This window comes from Limanda limanda, chromosome 23 (assembly GCF_963576545.1).
Source record: "Limanda limanda chromosome 23, fLimLim1.1, whole genome shotgun sequence".
Classification (NCBI taxonomy): Eukaryota; Metazoa; Chordata; class Actinopteri; order Pleuronectiformes; family Pleuronectidae; genus Limanda; species Limanda limanda.
In genome coordinates this window covers 1655146-1675651 of record NC_083658.1, presented here as the reverse complement: position 1 = coordinate 1675651, position 20506 = coordinate 1655146, and the positions used below count along the sequence as shown (strand labels likewise).

The 20506-nt window shown below is 43.7% G+C and overlaps 3 protein-coding genes across 3 annotated transcripts in view; 1 reads left to right on the top strand and 2 right to left on the bottom strand.

Annotated features, from left to right (window-relative positions):
* Positions 1-2179: 2179 nt before the first annotated feature.
* On the bottom strand, positions 2180-5918 carry LOC132996525 (glycerol-3-phosphate dehydrogenase 1-like protein). Its single transcript, XM_061066818.1, has 8 exons — positions 5792-5918; positions 5308-5485; positions 4904-5044; positions 3619-3757; positions 3419-3531; positions 3109-3342; positions 2899-3005; positions 2180-2735 (listed from the first exon to the last, which is right to left on the bottom strand). Exons 1-8 carry the CDS (start codon positions 5830-5832, stop codon positions 2639-2641), a joined length of 1050 nt encoding a protein of 349 aa, XP_060922801.1. The 5' UTR covers positions 5833-5918; the 3' UTR covers positions 2180-2638.
* Positions 5919-6689: 771 nt separating this feature from the next.
* LOC132996524 (oxysterol-binding protein-related protein 11-like) lies at positions 6690-17965 on the top strand. The gene is made up of 13 exons (XM_061066816.1): positions 6690-7098; positions 7386-7454; positions 7546-7721; positions 7941-8020; positions 11215-11403; positions 12203-12401; positions 13423-13568; positions 13743-13883; positions 14636-15098; positions 15209-15395; positions 15484-15666; positions 15758-15911; positions 16317-17965. Exons 1-13 carry the CDS (start codon positions 6980-6982, stop codon positions 16371-16373), a joined length of 2163 nt encoding a protein of 720 aa, XP_060922799.1. The 5' UTR covers positions 6690-6979; the 3' UTR covers positions 16374-17965.
* A 1751-nt stretch (positions 17966-19716) lies between these two features.
* The window catches only part of LOC132996603 (protein unc-80 homolog), a 39342-nt gene continuing 38552 nt past the window's right edge, over positions 19717-20506 (bottom strand). The window contains exon 65 of the mRNA XM_061066913.1: positions 19717-20214. Within this exon, the coding sequence (XP_060922896.1) occupies positions 19717-20214 (498 nt within the window). The remainder of the gene's footprint in view (positions 20215-20506) is intronic.

The window sequence follows — 20506 nt, the reverse complement described above, 5'->3', positions numbered from 1 at the left end:
CAGCTGACGAGATCAGGGGCCTGTAATTAACCCAGGATGGAGGATAGACTCTCCCCTTTAGTGGCAGACACACACACACACACACACACACACATGCATTGAAACATGAGAATCCACACATGAAGATATAGAAGATTAAAACCACACCGATCCACGTTTGCCTGAAGGGGATATAATGAGTTATCTATTAGTCTACGTGTGAGGTTTCACACTGACACACAGCTTCTCTGGGTGCTATAAATGTAAAGGCGTGAACCATGTGGTCTGGCCTGGGGGGGGCCACACATGCTTTTAAAAGATAAAAGCCCGGCAGCGCTCAGCAAGAGAAGTTTGACAGTGTAACTCACTCATTCATCCCAGGGAGAGGCAGGTGTGATAAGACTCATCACACCTCATAAATCACAACTCAGTGTGAAATGTACTGAACAGAGTCTCAATGTGCCTCAGTCCTTTTTATTGGCAGAACCTTTACAGTTTCACTTAAAAGTTCAACTCAGCTAAATTCTAATCTTTTTAACTGGACTGTTGCTGTCGAGCTCTGCAGCTAGTTTACTCGTCCAGCAAATACAGAGCGAGAGTGATCTTCAATATGATTTTCTTTTATCAAATATGTCCAGTATTCACTCTGTTTGATCTGTGTTTGGTCTCCACCACCTCTTTTGCTCTAACGTTGGTTTTCAGAGTTTTCTTGCACTGCAGAGTGTGTGTTTGACCCCTTTCACATAATATACAATCATAAAAATATGGATAATCGCAGCTTTAAGAGCTTCGGCTCCACCTCATTACACTGGAGGTGAATTCTGTTTGCGTCGTCAACACAAAATTAAAAAATGACAAAGTTCCTGAGTCTCTGGAAGACGTTCAGTGTCCACAGCTTTTCCACAGACGATTCTTTAGCACTGAAAACACACGACTCCTTCAAAACCCACAAATTGTTGTTTATACATTTCTCTTTCCTCACAAGTTAAACAAAGGAGATACAACGTGTGAATTAGTCGACTTCACTGGGGACGCAGACACACCAGTTTCCTGTCTCTGTGTGAGACACTAGGAGAAGATTGGACGAGACCTTGAAGAGAAAGTTGAACTTGTTAAAAGGTAATGAAGCAGTGGGGTACGTTTAAATCCAATAACACGCACACGGGCCTCTTACTGGAGGACAGTGCATGTGTGTGTGTGGGGGGGGGGAGGTGGAGGCCTACCATCAGACAAGTTACCGTGGTGATTAAGCTCCTCTTTCAAGATGAAGGTGGGCCTTCTCTTGGATCTGGGCCGGCGTCAAACCACCACAAGGGTCTCAGCGCCCGCTCAAAAACCCTCCGATGACAGTGGTGGCGTGGAGATGAGAGGGGGACGTGGAGACGAGAGGGGGACGAGGACCTGAGAGACTGTCCTCTCCCATGGGAAACCTGGAAGCTCCTCTTTGTGTGCCCGTAAAAAAAAGCTGGTGCCTCCAATGAACTGTTTGATGTCCTGGGATCTGAGCAGATGAGGAGGACGTGGACTGATGGGACCTGAGGAGAGAGACAGCCTGGAAAGATACCCACCAGTGAAAGATACCCACCAGGGAAAGATCTATAGACTGTATGGATAGATCCCACCCAGTGAAAGATACCCACCAGTGCAGAGGTTTTTATTTCTCAAATATTGGATCGATTTTGTTTCCATATCTACGTATACAGAACGTTAGATGTGAGTGTTTGACGCAGACGAGCACAGAGAGACAGTGTGTGATGATGACTCGGTGAGACACAGCGATGGGAGACGGACGGAGATGGAGACAGAGCATCAAAGCGTTCACCGGGTCGACCTGAAACATGGCCGACACGCAGGGACAAGGACGCTTTTTGTTCATTAATCTGCTTTCTCATACCAGGTTACTGTGGCCCCGTGGGAATCAGTGTGGGTCAGTCACACACACAGACACACACAGACACACACACTGAGATCTAACACAACTCAATCACACAGCTGCAGGACCACAGACTGAACTGGTTTGACATCAATTCTGTTTTCTACTGTTTATAGTTGAAATATCACTAAATGTGAGTGCTGCGCCCCCTGCTGACACAAATGAGTACTGCAGAACCTCCCTGGACTAATTTTAGATTGTTCAGAATGAATAAAAACAGGTTTTCTTTTTTCTTATGAATTGTTTTTTATTGAGAGATCAACTCCACATAAAGATATAAAAAGAATATAGTAAATTTTAAAGTTGAAATTGTAAACACTTTGTTATGTCAGTCGCACACAAACTGATGCATTTACAAAATTGTAGTATTTAAGGCAACAAGTGCAGCATTTGGTATTTTTATACAATTTGTGTTTCAGTTTTAAGGCTGCAAGTGTAGAACATATTTTTTACCTCATATGTATCATAATTTATTTAATATCTTTAACTTTTCTTTTCTAACTTTTTTACTAACTTTTCAAGAGTAAAATTAGTTATTTTAATATTAGTGCAACATGAGTAAAACAAATAGCTTTTGAAGCTAAATGAAAGTAGTTTGCTTAATGAAATGTCTCAAATAAAAAGATATCAAAAGTGCCTTTGGTTGAATTGACTTAGTTGAGTTGTGCGTTTCCAGTTTGAGGATCTCTGCTACCACCTGGTGGCCGTGAGGTAGTATCACACCGCTCACATGTGCTCTGGGTGATTCTGGAGGCAGGTGATAAACTCTTTCACCTCTTTGCCCTCGAAGCAGATCTGGTAGACGGCTGCAAACAGAGGGAACCTGCAGGAAAACAACACATCATCTCATCATCATCTCAGATATTAGAGGAATATTTGCCACAAGTTTGTTTAATCGTGTTTTACAGCACAGCCACACACGTGTTTTCACATCTGGGACTTTGTATTTAATATTAAAAGCATTGTGAGGTGGTTGATGAACTCACTTGTTGACCATGTCCTTCTTCAGCAGGATCTTAAAAACCTCCGCTGACGTCTGTGGACCCTGAAGCTTCTGGCCGTTCAGCATCTCCGCCTCCAGCTCAGCGATGGACTGAAGGACCACACACAGAGAGAAACCAGTTTATTATCTGGTATCTTTACAGAAGAGCAGCAGGTTTCTGAGGTTCCTGAACGAGTCTCTGTGTGCGTCTCACCTTGGAGGTCCTGACGAAGGCCTCGGCCACTTTGCGGTTGCGTCCCCCGTAGCAGGTGGTGATGAGGTCGGCCACGCCGCAGCTCTCCAGGAAGGTGCACGAGGTCACCGGGCCTTTGCAGAACAGCTTGGCGAAGGCGATCATCTCCATGAGCCCGAGCCTGATCACCGCTGCTTTGGTGTTGTCGCCGAAGCCGAGGCCGTCGCAGAACCCGGCGCCTACGGCCACGATATTCTAACAGTGCACAAATTAAAGGAGACATTATAATCTGTAAAGCAGGAAGAAGAAAGTCCTGAGAGTGGGTGTTTACCTTCAAGGCTCCGCACAGCTCCACCGTGTCGCCCTCCGTCACCACGGTGATGCGGAAGTTGGGAGTCTGCAGCAGCTCCTTGAAGATGTGTCCGTTCGCCTCGTTCTTTGCTCCTGCAGCGAAAAGAGAAACGAGAACTTCACGTCACTCGAGGAAGAACCGGTGTGTTTCCTTTACTGATGAGAAGAATAACAACGAACCGATGGTGGTTTCACAGAACTTCTCGTCCGCCACCTCGTTGGCGATGTTGGCTCCCATCAGGACGCTGACCTCGATCTCCAGCTTCTCTCGGATGATGTCTGAGATCAGCTTCAGGCCGTCCGGGCCCTCGTCCACACCCTGGACGACCAAAGAGAGAGAGAGAGAGTCTGAGTTGGACACTTTGTCCATCTTGGTTTGTAGAAACCGGAAGTGACCATATTTAGATAGATAGATAGATAGATAGATAGATAGATAGATAGATAGATAGATAGATAGATAGATAGATAGATAGATAGATAGATAGATAGATAGATAGATAGATAGATAGATAGATAGATAGATAGATAGATAGATAGATAGATAGATAGATAGATAGATAGATAGATAGATAGATAGATAGATAGATAGATTACTTTATTCATCCCCGAAGGGAAATTAAGTCGTCATAGCAGCCGGTATATTTGAATACAATAAAATACAATACAATAGAATAAAATAAAAAATATTGAGGTAGAAAGAATAAAAAACAGAAACACACGATAAATAGGTAGATAAGGTGCAGTGGCAAGATGATGGTAATAGTACTGATGATATGATGGTAATGTTATTGTTATACAGTATATAAAAATAGTACAGTATGTATAGTATATAATATAACATAATACATATTTATATATGATAGTAATTATACCAATATAATAGCAGTATATAGTCATAATGGCAGCAACAGTATATAGAATAATAATAGTAAATATAATAATAATAGTAATAACATGTACACATGTATAAATATGTGTATATAGACTTATATATACAAAGAATATACAGAGAGTATGATATAATATATGATATATAGTAGAGGTATAAATATAAGTATTTGACTATACAATAGATACTATAATATACTATGAGTATAAGAATATGTAGACAGACTGTGCAAAAGACAATATTATTGTATAAAATAATGATATATAATATCAATATGGTTTATATGAACACATATCACATATGATGTGAAGTAAGTGTATATGGAGCCGAGTGTTGTACAGTGCAAGGAGACAGGTGTATTTAGTGCAGTTCTGTGATGGTGGCTCTGACAGAGGTAAATAAATATATATATATATTTATATATACAGCCTATTTTTAAAATGTTTTATCTGTGTTGCTCAACTGAAACATCACATGACGCAGCGGCCACAGAAAACATGAAGTACAGTGAGTCATGTGATGGTTTCTTCCTTGTTGGGCGAGAGAGGAAGAAGAGACAAGGGGGGGGTGTCTTACTTTGATGAGCGATATCCCGATGGTACCCTCGGTGACGTGAGGCTTCATCTGGTCACACAGTTTGGCGATGAACTGGTGCGGGATGACGAAGACGAGGATCTTCGTTCCTTTGACGGCCTCTGTGATGTCGGGGACGGCGACCTGGAGGGACAGCGGGACAGGAAATGACCACGGAGAAATGCATTGTGGGTCTTTCAGACTTGCATCTCTGCAGCTTCTAAACAATTTGTTGTTTCTTGTGGTTAAACGGATCTTTCCTGCATGATTTGACGGTTGTGTGGTCAAAGTGAAGGAACAGTTCATGCAGACACATTATAAGACGTGTGGGTCGAAGCTTTGTCTCTTATCGGTGTCTCGTGGACGGCGGTGACCTCGCCTGTGTGTTTACACGCCGCAGCTCTCACCACATTCCTAGGCAGCTTGTGACCCGGCAGGTATTTGACGTTCTCGTGGTCGGTGTTGATGATCTCCGTGAGCTTCCTGCCGTCCACCTCCTCCTCGAACACCCACATGTTGACCATGGGGTCGAAGCGGTTGGAGCCCTTCACATTGTGCCCGATGATCTTGGCGATGGAGGAGCCCCTGGAGGGAGAGACAGGAAGTGATGAGGGAGGAAACACAACAACAAGAATCTCTCAAACTCTCTTTAACATGTTGCAGGAACAGTTATGACTCCCTCTAGACACATGGACCCTGGAACACTGTGCACACACTTTACATTAAGTTACATTAATTAAAGTAGAAAATCACTTTAATGCTGCAGCAGAACAAAATGTTCAAGGGAGGAGGAGCAGAAAAGAAAAGTTCAATCAGCTGAGGAAGAAACTCACTATAATAATAGTAATAATGTTTCTGAGAAGATGAAACTTAAATCAAAATGGAAGTTACCAGTTTCCAGATCCCACGATACAGACTTTCTTTCCGGGCATTTTGCAAAGAGCAGCTCGGTTGTTTTTCTTTCTACAGTAACTTCCTCATACGCCCTGAAAACTCTGAACTCTCCATTCACTCCTCCTCTTCCTCCTCCTCCTCTTCTTTCTCTATCCCTCCTCCTCCTCCTCCTCCTCTTCCTCCTCCTCCTCTTCCTCCTCCTCTTTCTCCATTCACTCCTCCTCTATTCCTCTTCCTCCTCCTCCTCCTCCTCATCCACGGATACACTCCTTTATTATTAGTATCTTTAATAATGGACATTAAAGCGATACAACACATGTATAACTGATCTTTTTTCGTCTCCACGTTCTTTTCAATGTTTATAATATTTCACCTTTAAAGTATAAATCTGAATATTGAACGGAGTTGTTAAGAAAACAAAGACAAAAAACCGTATGAATGTTTTAACGACTTATTTATTATTAAACACTGACAGGAAACAATGTTTCAACATCTGGACAAAGTGACGTTGAGCCGGACAGGTAATTAGTGACACTTCCGGTCAAGAGCATGTACAAAATAAAAGCAATTTCCGCACGTTAACATAACTTTAACAAACAACTTAAAATATCTGTTTATTTACTTTGTTTTCAGCTGAATTAATTACCAATACCTAAAAAAATAAATATGGTAATACATTTCAAGTCAATAATTTGTATTCGAAGGTGACATATTTTCAATAATCAGTAATACATAATTAATACCTTATTATATTATTTTTATATTTGTTTGCTCGTCTCAAGCAAGATAAAAATCTGTTATAAATAACTATGACGTTTATCCCCTCACTGTTTTATCTTTCAGTTATGATTTATCGAACGCGGAAGTGTGTGAGCTCTTCAGCGGGTCACGTGACTGTGCTGCTGCCAGAGCAGTAAATACCAGAGGAGTTAGCTCGCATGCTAACGAGCTAGTTTCTGTTTTAAACTATGTTTTATTTGCCTTGTTTCACGTGGACAGTCCGCAGGAAGTAAACAGGAAGTGTGTCCCCGCCTGAGATGAGTCATCACTTTTTCACTGGAGCCTCCAAACAGCTACAAATCTGTGCAGACTTAGCCTAGCTTAGCCTAGCCTAGCCTAGCTTAGCTTCATCCAGACCCTGGCGAGCCCGGGTTAGCCGGAGAGTTGGGTTCGTTGCCCGCGACCATGCAGGCGGAAACCGCGCCGATACGACCCCCGGAGGGCGAGGCCGGGAAGCTGGAGGTCGTCCCCCAGATCAAGACCCCCAGCTCCGGGAGAGCGAGTGCCAAGAGCTGGCAGTACAGGTGGGTGGAGGCTTAGCTTAGCATGCTAACGGCTACAGTGACTCACAAGCAGCTCTCCTGGGATAAACCCACACCTTTTATGTTTCTGTTAATGTCGCACAGTGATGACGTGTTTTCTCATGTTTTTAACCTTATTATTGTGTTATTATAAAGTTGTTGTCTTTCTCATCTGCCAGTAAACAATGGGATCTCTCAGCTAATCTGTCATGATTGATTAGTGTGTTGATTTGTGTGTTGATGTTGTGTTGTCAGGCCCTTTACACACTGTGCTCTTTGACCCCTGGCAGTGACCACATGGAGAACGTGGACGGTTACCTGATGAAGTACACCAACCTGGTGACCGGGTGGCAGTACCGGTGAGTGGTCCGCCATCCTGCACCCCCCCCGAACCGACGTGAGGGTCCGAGGAGAGGACGCTGATGTGTTGTGTGTGTTGTGTGTCTCCAGGTTCTTTGTGTTAAACAACGAGTCGGGTGTGTTGGAGTACTTTGTGAACGAGCAGTCGCGGCCCCAGAAGCCCCGTGGCATGCTGCCGCTCGCCGGCGCCGTCATCTCGCCCAGCGACGAGGACTCGCACACCTTCACTGTCAACGCCATCAGCGGCGAGCAGTACAAGCTGCGGGGTGGGTACCTGACTTCCTGGTGTGAGGTTGTGTGTGTGTGTGTGTGTGTGTGTCAGTTACAGTTTCACCTCCAGGCCCAGTCATCGCCATCCATCAGGTCTTCACTCAGTATTGATCGGTGTGTTTTCCATTATCCGGTGAAGCCGAGGCTCACCGGAGCTGCTGCTGCTGAGTGGGATCTTCTTTTAGAGTAACAAGGTTTCATGTGTGTTTTCTCAGCCACCGACGCCAAAGAGCGGCAGCACTGGGTGAGCCGGCTGCAGATCTGCACACAGCACCACACAGAGGCCATGGGGAAGGTGAGACGCACAAATCTTTATCATGTTTCAAACTAATCCAAATAATCGGATGTGAGCTGGACAGTTTTTCAGTTTCCTGCTTTGCTTCCTCTCGTGTCAAAGGAGCAGTCGCACAGAGACGACAGCCGTGCAAATATTTGAGCAACTGGAATATCTCTTCTTCGAGCGCATACCTGCAGATAGGCCGGACGGTTTAAGTTCAGTCAAGACTCAACACAATGAAAACACTTTTATCAAGATCCGTGAATTATTCTCTGGGAAATCTGTGTAAAAAACGTGCAAAAACATCTTATCTCTGGAATTCCCACAAAGTCTTTCTCAGCCTGTGTTCCATCGTTCCACCAAGAGAATAATTGAGTAGCTTTTTACGCAATCCTGCAGAAACTCCTTTGTGGGTAAACATGAAGGTTTGTGTAAATAATGTATCAGGTTTTGCTCGTATGGATCTGGATATTGATCCACACGCGGCTGCACTGCCCACAACCTCAGTTAATGTTGTGGAGATACATCAACTCCCCAAAGGCTCACGTTAGTCCACAAATACATTACACAGTATTTATTCTTTAATCATTAGTACCCCTTTTAAAGTAGTTTGATTACATTTGTAGAGAATAACCTAGAACAGGGGTCACCAACACTTGCTCTTGGGTTCACAGTCAATGTGGTAGGACATGAGACCAGTGTGTATTTAATGTCTGAAAACTCTATGAGACCAAACAAATGAAGAAGACACTAAGAAACATTACACCCTGTTACATGCATGTGTTCTTTTTGGTTGAGCTTTATCATCCTTGTGACAAAGTGATTTTAATTGAATTAATTTTTTCTCTATTTTTTAAAAAGTACAGACTGATGGAGGAATGTAGTGTTAAATGTCACCAAGTTGAAAAGAGAGTAAGATGAAGCCTGTCTTGCTCTTGGGTTCACACAGTGAATGAAGGAGGACATGAGGAGAGACTAGTGTATATTTTAGGTCTGAAAACTCTGGCAGCTGACAGGATGAGACCCAACAAATGAAGAAGACACTTAGAAACATTACACCCCAGTCATATGCATGTGTTATTTTTGGTTGAGCTTTATCATCTTGTAACAAAGTGCTTATAAGTGGTTATTTGGTTATTTGTATCTACTTTTGAAAAGGAACAGACTGATGGAGGCATGTAGTGATAAATGTCACCAAAAGTACTTCAATTAAGTTGAATTTAAGCAAAGTTGAAACAGTTTAACAGAAATTGCATGTATTAATATATCTGTTTCCTACAATCATTGTTGTGGAAATCATTGTTAATAATTATTTCGAGGAATAATTAACATTAACTTGATCAGACAGTCTCTTCACATATATTATTAATAATATTAAAAGGTGATCTGTGCAACTCTGTTATTCAGGACGTTTGTATCAAACAAGCAATGGTGTATAAAGTACTTGAAAGCCATACTTGAGTAAAAGTACAGATATCTTACTTGAAAGTGACTCCGGTAAAAGTAAAAGTCACCTGTCAGAAAATGACTTGAGTAAAAGTCTTAGAGTTGCTCACATAAAATGTACTTAAGTATCAAAAGTATCTGGTGTTGAAATGTACTTAAGTATCAAAAATACCAAAATTAAAAATGCTAAGTGCTTTTTATAGTAGGCCTATACAGACACAAAACAACCCAAAATTGTCCAGTTCAGGATTTATTTCAACTGACTGAAAAATTATAACAACACTATATATATATTGTATAATTTTACAAATTTTGAACCCGAGATGCTGAGGTTAAAAAAGTATTGGACAAGTGCATCTGAACTTCTAGAAACCACAAAGAATCAACACAACAGAATAAACAAGTGCCTCTTGATTCTACCTAAGAACACTAGACCTGCCACTAATAGACCAAATGAACATTTTGTGTCTATTAGCTGTATTGTGTAACTGCCTGGATGTTTACCTGCCTGTAATCCTGCCCGCCAGCTTGTCCACACATCTACATGTAAGCCTGTTTATTTATCATTGGACTATCTTCACTGAATGGGCCTGCGGTTGTGTTTGCATTTGTTTCCAGCAGGGTGACAATACACCTGTAGGGTATCTTGCCTGTAGGGACGACAAAGTGAAGACACAACCCTGCTTGAAGTTGTACACATTAGCCAGTTTGTACAATATATATATAAAGACTCAACAGCTTCTAAGTTGTGTTGAGTCAGCACAAAGGGCGACTAAGGATTGGAATTGGCAATATATAGATATAATATAATATCTTTGCAAAAATTATATTGGCATTATAGTGAGTGGAAAACTGGGCCTGATTACCCAGGGTTCCATTTGGCGAGGTCCATTAAAAAACCTGAATTGTGTGCGTAAATATGCAGTAGTCCACGACAGAGTGTTTGTTTTTGGTTGTGTTGGCTGAAAGTTGTTTTTGCGTTTGCTTATATAATTGGTTGTGTTGTTTGTTTTTCCATCTCGACTTGTTTTAAATCTGTTTGTTTTGTTTACTTGGACATGTAAGACTAAGTAGACACGGCCAACCAATGATAATCTATTTACCAACAGTTTTTGTTTAAACCAAATACTTCCAATATTTTCTTTATGAAAAGTTAACCACTTGCTGCTTCGAGCTATGTATTTATGTGCAGATGTTGACACGAAGCAGGAAAGGGAAAACGAATGTGAATCGAAAAAGGAATACCTTCAAAAAATTATGTAAAGTCACCTAATAAAAGCCCTCAAAAAGCATTTCATTTGCCTGAATAATAATCCTTAAGTACAGTAACGAAGTATTTCTACTTTGTTACTTCCCACCACTGGAAACAAGTAGCCCTTTGTACTACTCAGTACCTTCGAAGTAGCTCTCAGTCTAAAAAAGGTTGGTGACCCCTGACCTAGAAGAATGTTATTTTCCACACAAGAATATAATGGTTTACTGACCCGGAGTTATTTGTTCTTGCCCAACAGGGCGTGTCTTGTCTTTCAGAGGTTTGTTTAGCAAGTGATGCAATCTTCAGACCAAAGTTTTCAGATTAGTAACTGCAGCAAAAACGAAAGGTTGTGCTCTTACTTTGTGGACGTGTTGCGAAAGAGGAAGTGATTCTATGATTGTTGGAGCCATGACAGAAATTAGCACCTGTGAAATTTAAAAAGAAAGATCTAGTTTTCCAGCTTTGAACTAAATCATAAACACAGTCTAACATCATTTAACTAATTCTTCAGACGAATCCTCCTCCCAAGTCCCGGAGCTACTCGATGGCGTCCCAGGGCAGCGGCAGCTCGCCGATGTCCGTGCGGCGCCCGAGCCAAAACCCCAACACCTTGTTCGGCTGGTCGCAGGTCAACAAGGGCTCGTCGCTCTACTCCAGCAAGAGGTCGCTGCTGCCCGACCACCTGATGGACGCCAGAGAGGTACGGCCATGGACCTGTTATCCATCTTTATTTCTCCTCTTTTAAAACCTTTTGTCATGCTGGAAAGTTAAAAATCCATTTCCTGTCACTGTTTATTCCACAAACAATAATTTAGAATTAATCACTTTCACCAAATAAAGATAAAATTAGCTTTAAATGTTATGTGAGGTCTTGATAATGATGAAGATGAAGAGGAGCAGAAACTGAGTCTGGCTCTTTACTCACTGCAGCTTGTTTCATTAATGTTTAAACTTCACTGATGTTTCCACAATGAAACTTTCATTCCTTAAAGGAGATTTTTTTACAAGTACGAGCGACAACATGTTCCTACAAGACTTTCAGTTGTAAGAGTAAAATATTTAGAACTGGAGCTTCTGTTGATTTGAATTAGTTTAGTCGTGAATTCTCCTCTTCACTCAGATGCATGTGTGCAGATCGTCCAACAGAGGGCGCTGTTGTCTGTCTATTAACATCAGCCGGGCTCATTCGATCTTTATTTAATGGGATTTGATTTCAATCTTGTGATCTGAGCTACGAATCAAGACGTCTGTCTCACACTGCACTTTGATAAATATGTATATTAGAGCTTTTGTAAAGTTATTGCTTTTACGTGGGCTGAATGTAAAAAGTAGAAATCTCTAGGGGCTTGTGTTTTTATGTTTATCTTATTCTTACTGCATAAAAACATGGATGCCTGAATTATGAAGGAAGCCAAATGGTTAACTTGAACAAAATCCACAACAGTTCCTGCACAGATAAACAAAATTTAACTTGTATCATCTCCATCTTCCTGCTCCAGATGATCACGCAGGCCCAGGGGCAGCACCGGGAGCTGATCCAGAGCATCGAGGGTCTCCCCCCCGCCCCCGGCCTCTCCCCCCTGGACCAGGACCTGCTGATGCTCAAGGCCACGTCCATGGCGACCATGAACTGCCTGAACGAGTGCCTGCACATCCTGCACCTGCAGCAGGTGGCCCGGCAGAGAGGCTCCCTGGGAGGTGAGTGTGTTTCTCTCTGCGGTGGTTGTTGCTTCATCTTGACTCTTTTGTACATTTGTTTTTCCAGACGTGTGTATTTCTGCTGTCAGACGCTGCAGATTTATGCATCTGTGCCACATGGCGTCCTCGCGATAAACAATCTAGACCAAGAGTTTGCGTGGGCTGCTCACTGGAATTATTTTGCATTATTGATAAGGAGCTGTACCTATTCTTACCAGCTGTCTCGAAGGTAATTAGATCTCAGATGGTTGAAATATCCAACAGCAGCACTTTGAGGACAAGCTGCAGCTCCAACACGCCGTGTTTCCACAGCAGGCGCTCGGACTTGTGACATTAGAACAGGTCCTGATGATATTTAACATGATCTTTTCGATTTAAAAAGTTTAAATATCATTATTTTCAGCTTTGGCTGTGGAAAGAGTCGACTCAGCTTCACATTGACAACTGTTGAGTTTTGTGAGAAGATCCTGAAGTGACCTGAGGTGTCTGACCTGCCGGGACCTCGACCCTCTTTACTCAGGTCGACTTGAAATGTGGAAAACCTCCGGGTTCTGTCCCACTTGTTCACAGCAGGTCTCGTTACTCGATGTATATTTCATTAGGCCGGACTTGTCGCGAGCAGCCAATCGGGTGAAGCTGTCCGACGACGCACGAGGTGGATTAGAATGAGCTCTTCCCACCTCTAAAGGCACATAAAGGAAAAAGCCCAGGCCATACTGAGAGGCTTTAAGCCAATCAGAGGAGGAGGATGCTTCCTGTGGGTGTGGCCAAAGTATCTTGATACTCAGCTGGTCGGACGGGTCCAGTTTCACTCGTTCGGTCTCGGCAGCCGACAGAAGAATAAGCATCTGTCCACTCGGCAGTTGTGTGGTGTTGTGTGGTGTTGTGTGGTGAATGTTCGGCCCGGCGTAGACCTGCGTGTGTGAGTGTGTGTCGGAGGGCCTCGGGAGGGAGGGTGGAGGGGGGGGTAGCACCATGAGTTCCTCTGAACCTGCCACTGAGCGCTCGCTGTCCACCACAGGACCGACCATCGAGTGGCTGGAGCCCAAGCTGCCCGACAGCCTGAAGAACGGCAGCAGCTCCATGGGAAGCTTCACCGCCGGGGAGGGTCAGCTGGAGGGGAGTGGCCTGGAGCTCAGCAGCCCGGACTCCTGCAGCTTCTCTGGGGTAAGAGCCAGGAAGTCCCTCCCTCTCTGCTCCAGGAACACCAACAGTGTCTAGGACTTTTATTTAAAGTTCAATCTTTTACTTTCATCCTCCGTGCAGCAGGTTGGTTAATACATCCCCTCCCTCTCTCTCTCTCTCTCTCTCTCTCTCTCTCTCTCTCTCTCTCTCTCTCAGGAACAGGAAGACATAGACGCGGAGGATGAGCTGGAGGACGCCTTGGCCGACAAGGAGGAGGACCTGGGCGCCGTGGAGGAGGAGCGCAGCGTCATCCTACACCTGCTGTCCCAGCTGAAGCTCGGCATGGACCTCACACGGGTAGGTCGAGTTCCACGAGCAGCAAGAACAAGAAACCTGTACCACACGTCATCTAGTTTACATCTTCAGTTCCTTGTTTGACGTGTTGTTTGAAAGACATCATCTGAAATGCTACTTTAAAAACCTTTAGGGTGCTTACAGACACACTACGTATCCCACAATTTTGAGTTTTTAACCGTGGAGCAGTTTAATGGAGATAAAAGCTTCTTCTAAGTTTGAAAATCAAGTTTATTTTGAAATCTTAACAAGTGATTACCCACCTCGTTTAAAAGCATGTTTGACTTTCAAATAAAAGCTCAAGTTAGTTGAACGCAAGTCGACTGAGTCATATCTTAAATTGAATATTTAAAAAAGCAAAGAACTAGTCTGATTAGATCAAATAGGACGAGTCAATCTGTTGAGTCCTGGATTAGGAATCAGTGTCATGGAGTTTCAGGGACCTGGCTCCAGTAAACACTTGTTGCTGTTTAAATACTAAACCCACACAAACAGACACACAAACACACCAACAATCAGGACAACTTGAGAAACTCTATCCTCCAGTGTCAGTTGGTTCCAGTATTTGGATATCCTCCTCTTGGGTTTCTGATTTATCGCAGTTATCTGCTGGAATCTCTGGCGTCAATCTAGTATCTAGTGGACGCTGTGATACCAAGGTCACGTCAGGATCTACGTCACATCATCACCTCCTCCATTCACTCATGGTAGATGATGAAATGAATAATAAACATATTTCTTTATCTCCCTCCCAGGTGGTGCTCCCCACCTTCATCCTGGAGAAGCGCTCCCTGCTGGAGATGTACGCCGACTTCATGTCCCACCCCGACCTCTTCATGGCCATCACGGACGGCAGCAGCCCGGAGGAGCGCATGGTCCGCTTCGTGGAGTACTACCTCACCTCCTTCCACGAAGGCCGCAAGGGCGCCGTCGCCAAGAAGCCCTACAACCCCATCATCGGAGAGACCTTCCACTGCTCCTGGAAGGTTCCCAGGAGACCAGAGGCCGCCCAGGAGCCTCCACAGGGGGGCGCCGAGCCGCCGCCGGCCCCCCAGGACCCCTACCAGGTGCGCTTTGTGGCCGAGCAGGTGTCCCACCACCCCCCCGTGTCTGGGTTCTACGCTGAATGCCAGGAGAGGCGGATCTGTGTGAACACGCACGTGTGGACCAAGAGCAAGTTCATGGGAATGTCCATCGGAGTGTCCATGATCGGAGAAGGTGAGTCAATAAAGTTTTAATTGGCATAAACTAACTAAGTATTCACCAAAACAAGAGAAAATATGTAATCTGTAATAAATATCTTTGATTATTTGTGGGTGTGTCTGCAGGTTGTCTGAATCTGCTGGAGCACGATGAGGAGTACACCTTCACGCTGCCCTGTGCCTACGCTCGCTCCATCCTCACCGTGCCGTGGGTGGAGCTCGGCGGCAAAGTCAACATCAACTGCGTCAAGTCGGGTTATTCAGCCGTCATCACGTTCCAGACCAAACCCTTTTATGGCGGGAAGCTGCACAAGTGAGTCGCTCCGTCTACGAGTGTGTGTGTAGTGTGTGTTTTTAATGCATCCTGGTGTTTACTGATTCTGTGGCTGCTCCACACGCAGGGTCACGGGGGAGGTGAAGCACAACACCACCAACGCGGTGGTGTGTCGCGTGCAGGGCGAGTGGAACGGCGTGCTGGAGTTCAGCTACACCAGCGGGGAGACGCGGCTGGTGGACGTCACCAAGCTGCCGGTCACGAGGAAGCTGGTTCGACCGGTGGAGAAACAAGGACCGACCGAATCCAGGTGAGAGGGCGGAGCCTGGAACACTCAGGAAGTTGTTTCTGTCTCGTAACATTCGCCCGTTTGAGCTCAAGTTTGTGTTTCTGTGATCCAGGCGCCTGTGGCAGCACGTGACCGAGTCCCTGCGGCAGAAGGACATCGACAAAGCCACGGAGCACAAGAGGATCCTGGAGGAGCGGCAGCGGACGGAGGAGCGGCACCGAGCCGAGACCGAAACCGCCTGGAGGACCAGATACTTTGACAGAGAGGTGAGGGAGATGACACAGAAATCTTAATTTATTTAATCAATAAACACATCAAACATATTTATTCTGACATATTTTAGTTTCTGAGATGTGAGCATGGGCGTCACATGTTTGATTCCTCATATTAACGCGTGTCTGGAAAAGAGATTTAGATGATAAACACGATGATGAAGAGTCTTTACTTCCATGAGGCGTTTAAGGACAAACAGAAGAGTCTGTGAAAGTCGCCTCTTCTGCCTCTAAATACATTTAAAAATCACCTTCAGCATTAATTTTCTCCCCAGTCGACTGTTTTTCTATTTCCGGGTGTTCTCACTTAGCTTTTCTTTTTTAAACAACCAAAGAATCTGGGTCATTCCAGAGTCTCTGTGAATCGTTTCCTGACGACATGTTTCTCTCCTCCCACAGGGCGAAGGCTGGATTTACCACAAACCACTTTGGAAAAACTCGGCGTTCAAATCCTAGTTCCTCCAGCCTCGTGGATGCTGATGTTGTAGATTCAGGAATGTGTGATTGTGAATGTGAGTGTGTGTTGGACGGTGATGAAACGGGAGCATGACCTGCACTGGCGTCCAGATGACAGCGGCACGTGGAGGCGGACGGAGCGACGGCGTGACTGATGGCGTTCTCTCATCTCTCTCTCGCCACGTTCACGATGAAACCTCCATCGGTTGTTTTTTTAGCGCTCCACCATCAGTGAGGACATGGTCACACTGGTAAGGGGCCTCTTCTTCTTTACACAGCCTTAAGACGGGTGGAGGAATGATGCTCCACCCGGTTCTGGTTCTGGTTCTGGTTCTGGTTCCTCCACTTCTCCGTGACAGTGAAGTGACTTTCTGGGAACACGAGGCCACATCGGTGCAATCAAACTGTTGTAAAGTGTGTGAAGTTGCTGCGAGATATGTTCATCAAATCCTCAAAATACAAACCACTAATGTACATTTACCTGCCCACAATATTCTGATCCCCCCGGCCTTTATGCTAAGCTAAGCTAAGTGGCTCATAAGCAGTATATAAACATGTGACAAATGGTTTGTAATGCAGTATAAAGTTGTTAGCAGGTTAAATTCTTTTTAAAAAAAAGGTGAGATTTCTTTATTGGCTTGTGTATTAATCATAAAATTAATAAATAAAACGTTTTATTAATGTAAAAAATATTTCTTCATAGTTATTATAAATTGCTGTTGAATGCTACTTGTTAATAAACACTAAATATCCTGAATCTGCACGATCGTCGCTGTAAACCACAGATTGTTTATGCACTGCTTATACAGGGAGTAACAGCGCCCCCTCACGACCTCCGGTGGTACTGCATCGTTTCGTCTTGTTTTATCCCGATGTTTTCAGAAGTCGTGAACACACGGAATGAATGAGTCTTTGAAGTGTTTCCCATGATGAAACTAGATAAACTGAACGTATGATACTAGTTGATTTGGGCTCATATATAAATATAAAGTAAATTTGAATTATTTGCAGTGTATCTCTAAATTATTATTTGTCAAGTTTGAATCTTCAGATTGTTCCCGTCTTTCTCCCTCGTTTTAGTTTGGTGGTTTTGCAGCAGATGGAAGAATTCCCTTCAATTTCTAAATGTCTAATGTAAAAGCTTTTAACCAAATTTACTTGTTTTGTAATGCAAATAAATATTTTCTTTGAATGCGTGTTCATCCCCCATCTTTTGCTTTTATTGCTCTTATTTTTTAGAGCGTTTATTTAACTCCAAATTCTAAATTCTGACACTTTGAAATCCGCGCCAGTTGAAAGTAAGACCAGTTTCTGAAACCCTCTCTAAGCTCCGCCCTCAGTTCTGTGCCTTATGCAAACTCTCTCTGTGTTTGTCTCCAGCTCAGAGTTGTCATCACTTCTCTACTTGACACATGCAAATGGACGATGTTTGACTCGTGTGTTGGTTTTTATTTGACTTCTTCTTGCGAATCATTTCTTGGTTTGTAAATCTACTGGTTGTCTCGCTGACCTGAGAGATGCACTGACAGTGAAGGGAACCTGATGTTGTAGAAAAGTTATGAAAGGTAAATAAATGTGTATCAGTTGTACAAGATGTCTCAAGTATTATTTATTACTGTGTTAAACCTTTTTCTTCACAGTATTTAACATGTAAAACTCATGATATAGTCTTAAATGTGGCAAACAGGAAGTGGAGGAGTCCAATGTTGAATATGGAGATGGAGGGGTCGACCTGGAATATACCAAGTCAGGTAGATCCACAGGGAGAAGTTAGTTTAACTCAAACTATATAACATGATGTGATGGTTTCAGAATCTCCCTCCCACTCAGTTAGAAATTAAATAAAGACTGAAACGTGTTGTAAACAATATCCATTTATTCAGATATGTCAGAAATATTCTGTGTATATTAACTCTAAGTTTTGCACAAAGAAGACTCAACTGGACAGAGACACACGTGACATTTAAAGGGAACTCTTTGTATTTTAAAGACATTGAAGATGTTCTACACAAAGTTGGACAAACTAGATATGTGTTGCACATTAAGTTGTACGAGCCTCTCAGATAAAATGGTAAAAATATAATTCATACACACTCTGTTGTCATGATTACAACATTTTCACAGAATGAAAAAGAAATGAAACACACAAGCAGCAAATAAGAAAACACTCACAGTGCATTGGTGTATGGCACGGATCGATATCTGCTCAAACTGAACTCTGCAGATACCAGGACAGTTTACAGTAAATGTTATAATACTCTAAATCTGAATATCCACCCACGATGATGTACATATATTATTATTAAACTCCTCTGATGTCACAAAGGCTCGAGTGGGACCTTGAACGCATCGTGGGCGAGTCGACGTGTTGGAGGTCTGAGGTTTTATCACCGGAGTCCGGAGATAAATAACACACATTAATATTAAGGCATGGAATGAGCGACGAGGTAACAACCATCCACAAAGAGACGTCTCTGAGTCTGAGAGTGAAGACAAGGAGACAGGACGTTCCTCATCGGGACGAGAGACCTTCTGTCTTCAGAGCTGAAGAATGAAGAGACAGTCTTTGGTCACACAGAATCTGCTGAGACACCGAGCAGAACAGATCTGTGGAGTTCACAGGACGCATGAGTGATAAGTATGAATAATAACAAATCTAATCTCTTAAATTAAAGAGGAATTCCAGAGACACTTTAAATACATTAATCTCATTTAAAAAGCAACAAATCATGGATTTCCTGGAGTTTAAAGTTCTAGGATTTAGATTTATAATATATTTTTAAATATAGAATCTTACTTCTGTCTCCTGCTCCATATCATCACTTATTATTTTTATCTAACAACATAAGAATGGCTTTTAATACCGTGTCTCCTTTGTAACCTTTGTACAAGTTATAGCATCTTTTTAAATGTATATATATATTTTCTATATAGACATCTTTAAACTTTAAATATCAACCATTTTCTGAGTCGGTGTTCGAGACGACTGTTAAAACTTTGACGTAAAATCTAATAAAATAAATCTTTCTGTGATGGAGACGAGTGATAAAGTAGATTTGCTGCTATTAATATACATTCGAGCCTTCGTCTGTGCGTTGATGTTCAAACTGGAGAGATGAAGTCAGATCTGAAGTGAGGAGACAGCAGTTTGTCTCAGGGACGGATCGCTGGTGGAGACAGAAGTTTGTCTCAGGGACGGATCGCTGGTGGAGACGGATCAGAAGTCCTCTCCTCCCCTGGTTCTCTCTATAAACACTTTCAAATCCTCCGTGAAACAAATCTAAATGTTCGTTTTAGTATTTCCATTTTTGCTCGTTAGTGTTTTGCCGGTTTTCAGCATCTGTCACACGTGGGACTCGTCCAGGTCCAGGTCCACGGGCGAGAGGGGCAGAGGGAAGCGGCGTGGCGACCTGCGGGGGGGCGGGGGCGAGGGCGGAGCCAACAGCGGCGTGAGGAGCGGGTTCTCCGTGCCTCCGTCCTCACTGAGGTGGAGCAGGGTACTGCAGCGTGGGAGGAGCGCCGTGGTGTCCTCGTCCCCGGGACTCTCTCTGATCCTGGACGGCCCTGGGGGGGGCGGAGGGAGGAGCGGAGGGAGGGTGGGAGGGTGGAGGGAGGTCTGGGGTGGCAGGGGCGGAGCCAGAGGCGGGCCCGGGGCCGGGGTCGTGCCCAGCACTGGGAGAGGTGGAGGGAGGGGGGAGGAGGTGCGTGATAAGGGGAGGGGGGAGCAGGCTCGGGACGGGGGGGTCGGGGTGGAGGGTCTGGAGATGGAGGGGGGGGGGGACAGGCTGCTGCGGAGCCCCCACTGCTCCCTCCTCTCTCTGCTGCTGATGGACCCGGGACCCTGGAGACCAGAAGAAGAAGAAGAATCAAACTTTATCCTGGTGACTCATCTCTCATTAAGTTATACTGGGTTACCATGGCAACTCATCGTTCTGTAGTTCCTATAAAACTGTTGATTCGGATGTTTACTAATTTTTATAAGAACAAATAACTTGGCTAAAGGATGTGAACTGGAAAATATACTTTAATTGTTTGTTCGAATTTTATTTATTTGTATTTGTATAATTATGTCTTTATTTACTTCCATCTATTCTTATATTTTTATATATGTATTTTTTTTTATTATTATTTTA

Excerpts from the sequence above, each read along its gene's own strand:
- LOC132996525 (XM_061066818.1), bottom strand. The coding sequence starts at position 5,832 with ATGCCCGGAAAGAAAGTCTGTATCGTGGGATCTGGAAACTG. Across the intron at positions 3,006-3,108 it reads CCTTCGTCAGGACCTCCAAG|TCCATCGCTGAGCTGGAGGC; the intron begins GTGAGACGCACA and ends GTGGTCCTTCAG. Across the intron at positions 2,736-2,898 it reads AAGAAGGACATGGTCAACAA|GTTCCCTCTGTTTGCAGCCG; the intron begins GTGAGTTCATCA and ends GTTTTCCTGCAG.
- LOC132996524 (XM_061066816.1), top strand. The coding sequence starts at position 6,980 with ATGCAGGCGGAAACCGCGCCGATACGACCCCCGGAGGGCGAGGCCGGG. Across the intron at positions 11,404-12,202 it reads ACCTGATGGACGCCAGAGAG|ATGATCACGCAGGCCCAGGG; the intron begins GTACGGCCATGG and ends TTCCTGCTCCAG. Across the intron at positions 15,667-15,757 it reads CAAGGACCGACCGAATCCAG|GCGCCTGTGGCAGCACGTGA; the intron begins GTGAGAGGGCGG and ends TCTGTGATCCAG.